Source organism: Arachis duranensis, chromosome 3 (assembly GCF_000817695.3).
Source record: "Arachis duranensis cultivar V14167 chromosome 3, aradu.V14167.gnm2.J7QH, whole genome shotgun sequence".
Classification (NCBI taxonomy): domain Eukaryota; kingdom Viridiplantae; phylum Streptophyta; class Magnoliopsida; order Fabales; family Fabaceae; genus Arachis; species Arachis duranensis.
This window is the reverse complement of record NC_029774.3, coordinates 122833487-122842172: the sequence shown is the minus strand read 5'-3', so window position 1 is coordinate 122842172 and position 8686 is coordinate 122833487. Positions and strand designations below refer to the sequence as shown.

The window sequence follows — 8686 nt, the reverse complement described above, 5'->3', positions numbered from 1 at the left end:
TGGCTTTTCCTTCGATATTGTTCATGTTGTAGGTTACTAAAGAAGAGTTGTTGTGTATTTCAGGTTTTCCAGTGGTTTTGAAGGTTCAAGTTGAGCAAGGATTATGTGAGAATATAGATTTGGTAATTGAAACAAGGTTGAAAATAATTCTCTTTTTGGGGAAGAACCCGAAGTTATTAGAAGACTCTCCTATTGAGAGAAAAAGAGCTCCCTAAAAGAGAAAATAACTTTTTTTATAAATGAATAAAGGTTAAATATTCAGATTTTATAAAATTATTTTTAGTTTAATTTTTTTTCATATATAATGATTTTTGTTTTGTACATATATAGATTTTTTCCTTTGGAATTTGGATTGTACTAAGAAAAACGGTAGAAGCAATCACTGGACAAGACCCAACTCAACAACCTACGATGGGCTTGGATATTTGTTAAGAACTATTCTATTGTTTTTTACAGAGATCATCAAGAACTACTTAAAAGCCTAAAAAATCAATAAACAAACATATTCTTCCTAAAGAAATAGTTTGCTTGTTAATAGATATGAACAAATTAAACAAATATTTTATCCTGCTTAGTTACTCTTTTTTTTGGACTTGTTATTCCGTTTAGTTTGAAATTTATTGTTTCTTCTTCGTGGGCCTTTAACTCGGTTCATGTATATATTAAAAAAAAGGCTCGGTCTATAACTACGTAGATGTAGACCGAAAAAAAAGCATGTAGCTAAATTCTGAATTTTGGCTTAACTAAATAGTGAAGCCTGCAAGGCCAAAGAAATAGTAGAGCCTGTGGACGAGTTTGAATTTGAGACGTTTTGTATTAGGGCAAGTGGGCGACTGCTAATAAGTAATAACTCTGTCTCCTTTTACCAAAAAAAAAACCTCTGTCTCCTCCTAGCTTTAGACAAAATCATAAAAAACTGTACACCAGGAAAAAAAAATCATAAAAGATAATTACTATAAATATTTGAGATTCATAATATAACATGGAACGATAAATTATATACGCGATATTTGTATACTTATTTTATATGTTTTACCTCTTATATTAAAAATTATAAATTGGATAAAGTATATTTTTTATTTTTGAAGTTTGGCAAAAGTTTTGAAAATACCTCTAAGTTTTATTTTATTTTAATTTTGTCCCAAAAATTTTCGATTTGCATCAAATATATCTTCGACGGCTAAATTTTCAAAAAATTTAAGACCAATCTAATAATAATGTATGAAAATTATGCTTGATTTGTTTGTGTCGAGGGTTGTTATTATGAAATTGTTGTTGAATTTGTCTTAAATTTTTTGAAAAATTAGTCGTCATAGATATATTTGATGGAAATCAAAAATTTTTAAGATAAAATTGAAACAAAATAAAATTTAAAAATATTTTTAAATCTTTTATCAAATTTAAAGGACTCCTTTTTATTAAATTTTTTCTTTTCGAAGAGAATCAAGACCAAGAGATAACCTCTGTGTCTGTGGTGACTAGCTTTTTATTTCATAACAATTGGGTTTATGCCCAAAACGAAATCTCATGTATTTTGAGGCAATTGAAAAGATGAGACAGGCCCTCAACGACGGAGTGGTGGCTAGAAGATGAAGAGTGAAGACCTCCTCCTAGTGCCTGGAGGCTGGAGAGAAGCTTGAGTGAGATCCGGTTTATTGTCCGGGTAGGGCGGTTTCGGGTCTTTGGGCAGGTCAGCCTAGCTGCCATTGGGCCACATCCAAAAAAAACACTGGCGTAGTCACTCACTGGTCACAATCACAAGCATAGGTCGGTGACTGAACGAATGGGCAATACTCCCAAAAAATGTGGAGAGGAAACTATAAGCGTAAGCAGCATGAAATTGAGAGGCCCATTTGAACAACATTCTACATTCATCATTTCATTCACCAACACCATTCGTATACAGACCGGATCAACCCGAATAATAAACCGGAGCATCCCACCATAATTTCTCTTCTTCCCCTTCAACTCCACACACACCAACACTCTCCCCACTCAAATCAACAGACCCAAAGATCAATCGGAGATTCAGATTCCTGCAACGATCCGACAGCACCCCTCAAATCCCACGGGAACGCCGTAACACAATCTCATAGATAGAGAGAGAGAGAGAGAGAGAGAGAGAGAGAGAGAGAGAGGGAGGGAGAGAAAGAAGAAGAAGAAGGAATCGGACGAAAAATGGGGCTGGGCTTGTTAGCTTCAAAGGCCATGAGACCCACCTCAAGGCTACTCAATTCTCAAAACCCTAGGAACATCTTCATCCGCACCATTGTCTCCAAGCCCGAGCTCCAAAAGCCCGAGCTGCCCAGGCCCAGGCCCCTCCCCCGGATCTTCCGCCCCGGACCCCCGTTGCCGGCGCTAGGGTACACTTCCCTAACCCGGAGGACGCCATCGAGGTGTTCGTGGATGGGTATCCGGTGAAAATCCCCAAGGGCATGACTGTCCTTCAGGCCTGCGAGGTTGCCGGCGTCGACATTCCCCGCTTCTGTTACCACAGCCGCCTCTCCATCGCCGGTAACTGCCGCATGTGTCTTGTCGAGGTCGAGAAGTCTCCCAAGCCTGTTGCTTCTTGCGCCATGCCTGCTCTTCCTGGTCGGCTTCTTATTCTTCTTCTTTTTCTTTTTGAATGATTAGCTGTTGTAGTTCGTCCTTATGTTGATTATATGGATAGGATTTCATTTTGGTGTCCCTCTTGTATTGTGATTGCCGGATACGTTTATGACATGTTGGAATTCGATCATGTTCATGATTAGAGGGATTCGGCACATTATGATGATTTCTTTTTTCTTTGTTTGATTTCCACTGCCATGTACAAAACTTTGTTATCAACTGTTTATGCCCAAATTTGTGCTTCCTTGAACATATTATGAAGTTTTATCGGGTTACGTTGTTGCCTTGTTGGCATGATGTAGTTTGTAGAGGATGGTAATGAAATATCATTTAGCTTTAATCCAGTTATCTTTGGTGCTTTTTGTTTTATATTTTTTTAAAAAAGAACAAACTTTCAAACCGTTGTTTCTGTGTTTAGTAATTATCCGTGTCAATTGTTAATTTTGCAGATTTCTCACTAGTTCTCCCTTTCTCTCTTTGCACACTGATTTCCCTGTATTGTGTTTCTATAATAGAGAAATTCTAAGTTATCATTCTCATTAAGCCGAACACACTAAATGAATACATGCTTGGATTTTGTTTGGATGGGGTTTTTAACCTTTTATTGATCTGATTCTTGTTAAAGATTTAAGCTAATGAGATATTGATCTGTAGGAATGAAAATTAAGACCGACACACCTGTTGCAAAGAAAGCTAGAGAAGGAGTGATGGAGTTTTTATTGATGAACCATCCACTAGATTGCCCAATTTGTGATCAAGGTGGGGAATGTGATCTTCAGGATCAGTCAATGGCTTTTGGTTCTGATCGTGGTCGGTTCACTGAAATGAAGAGATCTGTGGTAGATAAGAACCTTGGACCTTTGGTGAAGACTGTGATGACTCGTTGCATTCAATGTACAAGGTAAATTTTTTGCAAATCTAACTGTGTGAATTTTGGATATAAAGGTGCTATTTCTTTTTGTATCAAAATAAATAAATAAAGGTTCTGTATAGTGGAAGTCAGAAATGCATTATGTTATACAAGCTATGATTATATTGTTCTAGATAAATAACTTCCACTTTAATGGTTTATATCATGTTTATTTGTGGAATAATCTTTAAAGAATTAAGCATCCCCTTATTCTAAAATGAGTCAGTGGTCGATACCACATTATGGAAGATTTTGAAAAAGATTATGTATTAAACTAATTTACATGGAGTGAAAATTGCCTTCCTTGGAGATATGTTAATCTGATTTTCATTTTGTTCCTGTTTGGGCTGGCTTTGGCTTCTTTTAAGTTGTCTTAAACTAATTTACATGAAGTAAAAATTACCTTCCATTTTATGTTTTCACTTACTCACTTGAATGCTAAATGTTGTGTAAAGCAATCTTACGTGGTGTGCTAAAAGGCTCTTGTGAAATTCCTTTTTTTCCCCCAAACAGGTGTGTTAGGTTTGCAACAGAGGTTGCTGGGGTTCAGGATCTTGGCATGTTAGGTCGTGGCAGTGGAGAGGAGATTGGGACATATGTTGAGAAACTTATGACAAGTGAACTTTCTGGAAACGTGATAGATATCTGTCCTGTTGGAGCACTCACGTCAAAACCTTTTGCTTTTAAAGCCCGAAATTGGGAATTGAAGGGAACAGAAAGCATTGATGTTACTGATGCCGTTGGATCCAATATTCGAATTGACAGCAGAGGACCTGAAGTCATGCGTATTCTCCCTCGTCTAAATGAGGTTTGATCTGATGAAAATATTTTACTTAACTATTTGTGGTTCTTTCTTGTGGTTGCTAAGGCTCCAATTATTTTTGTGGCACTTAAATTTATTTGTTTCTGTAAACAAAAATCATCATCTTGTTGTACACTAAGCTGTTGTTAGTCCGCAGATGTTTAAGGAGCACTTGATCCTCTTGTGGGTGAGATATTGGAGGGACAGTAAGGTTTTAACATGTTAATGTATTTTTGGTGGGGTTGCATTCCCTCATTAGTTTTTCACTCAACAGGATCCTGTGGGGGGAGGAAGGGGAGGGGATGGGAGAATAAGGTGCTTTACCTAGACTCCCTGCATGCCTTATATTGGACCCCACAAAATTTGGCCTGCAAAATTTTTGTTGTTCAACATATTTTTTCATAGTTCCATGCTTCTTTGTCATTGTTACTGTAGCACCTTTTTTCTTCTGTCTAGAAGGTTCATTTTTATATTTATAGTTTGCCGATATAGTCTATTCTGCATTCCCTTTGCAGGACATAAATGAAGAATGGATTTCAGACAAGACCCGCTTTTGTTATGATGGTTTGAAGAGGCAGAGGTTAAATGACCCTATGATTCGTGGTCCTGATGGACGTTTTAAGTCTGTCAGCTGGCGCGATGCCCTTGCGGTGGTAGCTGAGGTTGCGCACAAAGTTAAACCAGAAGAAATTGTTGGAATAGCTGGCAAACTTTCCGATGCTGAGTCCATGATTGCACTAAAAGATTTTGTAAATAAGATGGGATCAAATAATGTGTGGTGTGAAGGCATTGGCGAAAATACTAGTGCAGATTTGAGATCGGGATATATTATGAATACTAGCATTGCTGGCCTTGAGAATGCAGATGTCTTTCTGTTGGTTGGTACCCAGGTATATCACTAGTCTCTGATTTTAGTGAGTCATTTCTAAATATTCCTTATATACGTCTTTCTAACTTTGCTGATGATCAAATGGTTCTTGTTTTATTCGAATTCCATTTCTTTTTAGTAGTTACCGTGTCCATGGACTTGATTCTATAACTGTTATTTTGGAGTTTATAGGCATGGGTAGGTTTAGAGAATACAAGACTATCAACAACAAAGAATTTTTGTGAAGTATTCTATATTTTTGCTGAGTTCATCTACTATTTACACATTGTGCTTTCTTGGGTGCATTATTTTTTTGTATTTGGTTATCTAATACTATCTTGTGTGTTTAATATCAAATTTGCAGCCAAGGGTGGAAGCTGCTATGGTTAATGCCAGAATACGCAAGACTGTCAGAGCAACTCAAGCCAAGGTTGGGTACATCGGTCCTGCTACTGATTTCAACTATGACCACCAACATCTTGGTACTGGCCCCCAAACACTACTTGAAATTGCTGAGGGCCACCACCCATTCTCCAAGACTATATCAAATGCCAAAAACCCTGTTATCATTGTCGGTGCTGGAATATTTGAGAGAAAGGACCAGGATGCAATTTTTGCAGCTATTGAAACCATTGCAAAACAAGGTAAGGTTGTCAGACCTGATTGGAACGGCCTTAATGTATTACTTCTTCATGCTGCCCAGGCTGCTGCACTTGACCTTGGACTTGTGCCTCAATCTGAAAAAAGTCTCGAGTCTGCAAAATTTGTATATTTGATGGGTGCCGATGATATAAACTTGGACAAGATCCCAGCTGATTCTTTTGTTGTTTATCAAGGTCACCATGGTGACAAGAGTGTTTATCGTGCCAACATCATTTTGCCAGCTGCAGCATTCAGTGAGAAGGAAGGAACCTATGAAAATACTGAAGGATGCACTCAACAAACTCTGCCTGCAGTTCCAACAGTTGGTGACTCCAGGGATGACTGGAAGATAATTCGGGCTCTGTCTGAGGTGGCTGGAATCGATTTGCCCTATGATTCAGTTGGTGCTGTTCGTGCTCGAATCAAGATTGTAGCCCCAAACCTAGTGCGCCAAGATGAGAGAGAACCAGCTACATTGCCATCTTCTCTAAGGCCAACCTTCAATACTAAGATAGATACCACTGCATTCGGGACTGCCGTAGAGAATTTCTATATGACCGATGCGATTACCAGGGCTTCCAAGATAATGGCACAGTGCAGTGCACTGTTGAAGAAATGAAGCATGGATTTTAATTTTTTGGTTTAAATAAAAAACAGATTCATGTTTTTTGTTTTCCTTGACAATGCAAGAACTTGCACCCACAAAGTTTCTCGGTTAAGAGTACCTAATAAAATTAAACTAGGCTTTATCTATTCCATTGTAATATGCAGTGTAAAAGAACCATTTTGTAGAATTGTTGCCATGTACAATTTCGGGTTACCCGATTGATTGTGAAGTTCCCTCTTACCATGAAATTTTTCCATGCGAGAAAACCAAATGGTCAAATTCGTATGGCTAACTGTCGGCTCTTGCTATTGTATATAATTAAGTGTTTATGCTATGCGGAGCACTGGCCAACATACCATAACAGTCATTAAAACAAATATGAAAACCCGTCTCTCTTCCCATCTCATATAAAGGAAGCATAAACATTCTAAAGCAAGTATATCGGTCAAAGAGACGTAACTTGTTCGCGACTCTTTCTTTTTCTTGTTTTTAGGTCAATTGTGAGCATGTTGGTTTGGGATGCCAAATCCACACCCAGATATTCATAATGTTCAAGTATCTGCGGGCACTTACATACAGTAATGCAAAAGCATAAAAGAAGTGGAAGGAAAAATATCTTCCAGTTTTTTTAACACTTGACAGAATCCAGTGTGATTAGATTAAACATTGCATACCATTTAATATTTTTTTCACTGGAGAGGATCCACTCCCCTATTGATCTCATCTATGTCCCAGTTCTTGTAGGGAGTTACTTCTGAACCTTTGAAAATGAAGAGATGTCTGACTGATTAAACCAGCTCTCCCAGTTCTTGCCATCAGCCTTCCTTATTTCAATGTGTGTCAATGTTCCAGGGTCCACACACCTGAAAGTAACCGCAACACCATCCGGGTTCGACCGCGGATGATAGAACGAGCTTATACCGCAGATCTTGCAGAATGTGTGCTTTGCAGTGTGAGTGCCGAAGGTATAAGTTGTAATAAACTTGGAAGATTCCCCTAAAAGCTGAAAATTGACAGCAGGCACAACAAAATGAGTATTGCCTCTCATGGAGCAGTCAGAGCAGTTGCAGTCCAATGCAACAACACTTGAAGGAGCAACCACTTTCCACCTCACACTCTTGCAATGGCAACCTCCAGTATGCACCACTGTCTCAGCATCCATTTCTAGTATCTAGAAAGAAAGAATGAATGAATGAAAACAAATGGTTCACAATGAAACATTGTTATTAATTCCTCTCCAAAGTTCACAGAGACAAATACACAAACATCTTATGAGCAAGTAGATTATCACAATTAATACGCACAGATATGGGATTGTTGACCTCGAAGAAAGTAGAAAACTTTGTAGAAATGCATGATGACAAATAAGCAGCAAAATTTAGAATGTTATTGCTCAAGAAAACGAAAGCAGGAGTGTTATTTTTTCCCTAAAATTTGTTAAAATTTTTAAAATTATCCCTACATTTTATCTTGTTTTAGTTTTGTCATAGAAGTTTTTAATTTGCAATCAAATTTACCCTAATGACTACTTTTTCAAAAAATTTATGACGAATTCAACAAAATTTTATAAGAATAACATTCAACACAAACAAATTATAATTATCATGGATTGGTCCTAAACGAGTTGTGAGAATATATTGATACAAATAAAATAAAACTTAAGAATATTTTTAAAATTTTTAACAAAATTCAAATGTAAAAAAATATATTACCCAGTAAAAATACAACAGTTTTCATGAATGAAACAGAACTACCAAGCACAGCAGAAACTCAGAATCTATGCATGAAAATGATCAAATATTCTTAAGAATAAAGAGTAGGTATCAGCATATAAATGAATTTTGACCTGAGGGGAAGATAGTTATTTGGGACTCAGCCTATTTCACTTGAAAACAGGAAAACTTCTCCCAACTTTGCTTCCGCTGATCTGATCTTTCATAACTTATATTTTTATATATATAACCTGTGACTGACTTTTGTTTAAGAAACATTTAAAATACAAATAATATACAGAAAGCATGCTAGTACTTAGTTGTGTCATTTTTCGTTTAAATTTAACCATAAAAAAAAGGAGCCTAAGCAACTATTATACAATAAACGATCAAATTCACTATTAAATTCGCTTCCTAAAATATCACTCCATTTTTAAATTAGTCTAAAAAAATTTTTTAATCAAATTCGTCATTCAAATTTTGTTAATGTATGCCTTAAGTGACACTACAATACACTTCTAAAAATTTTAATTGA

The 8686-nt window shown here is 36.8% G+C and overlaps 2 protein-coding genes across 3 annotated transcripts; one reads left to right on the top strand and one right to left on the bottom strand.

Annotated features, from left to right (window-relative positions):
• The first annotated feature begins 1720 nt into the window (after window positions 1-1720).
• On the top strand, window positions 1721-6668 carry LOC107481037 (NADH dehydrogenase [ubiquinone] iron-sulfur protein 1, mitochondrial). Its single transcript, XM_016101242.3, is given in 6 exon segments — window positions 1721-2299; window positions 2302-2592; window positions 3265-3511; window positions 4034-4328; window positions 4838-5212; window positions 5555-6668. Coding segments are annotated over 6 exon segments (2226 nt in total). The 5' UTR covers window positions 1721-2178; the 3' UTR covers window positions 6452-6668.
• A 254-nt stretch (window positions 6669-6922) lies between these two features.
• On the bottom strand, window positions 6923-8419 carry LOC107481038 (uncharacterized). Of its 2 annotated transcripts, none has more exons than XM_016101244.3 (2): window positions 8286-8407; window positions 6923-7603 (listed from the first exon to the last, which is right to left on the bottom strand). In XM_016101244.3, exon 2 carries the CDS (start codon window positions 7599-7601, stop codon window positions 7188-7190), a length of 414 nt encoding a protein of 137 aa, XP_015956730.1. In that variant the 5' UTR covers window positions 7602-7603; window positions 8286-8407; the 3' UTR covers window positions 6923-7187. The 2 variants fall into 2 exon arrangements, with proteins under 2 accessions (XP_015956730.1, XP_015956729.1); XM_016101243.3 differs by having other exon boundaries at window positions 6932-7610; window positions 8286-8419.
• Window positions 8420-8686: the final 267 nt, after the last annotated feature.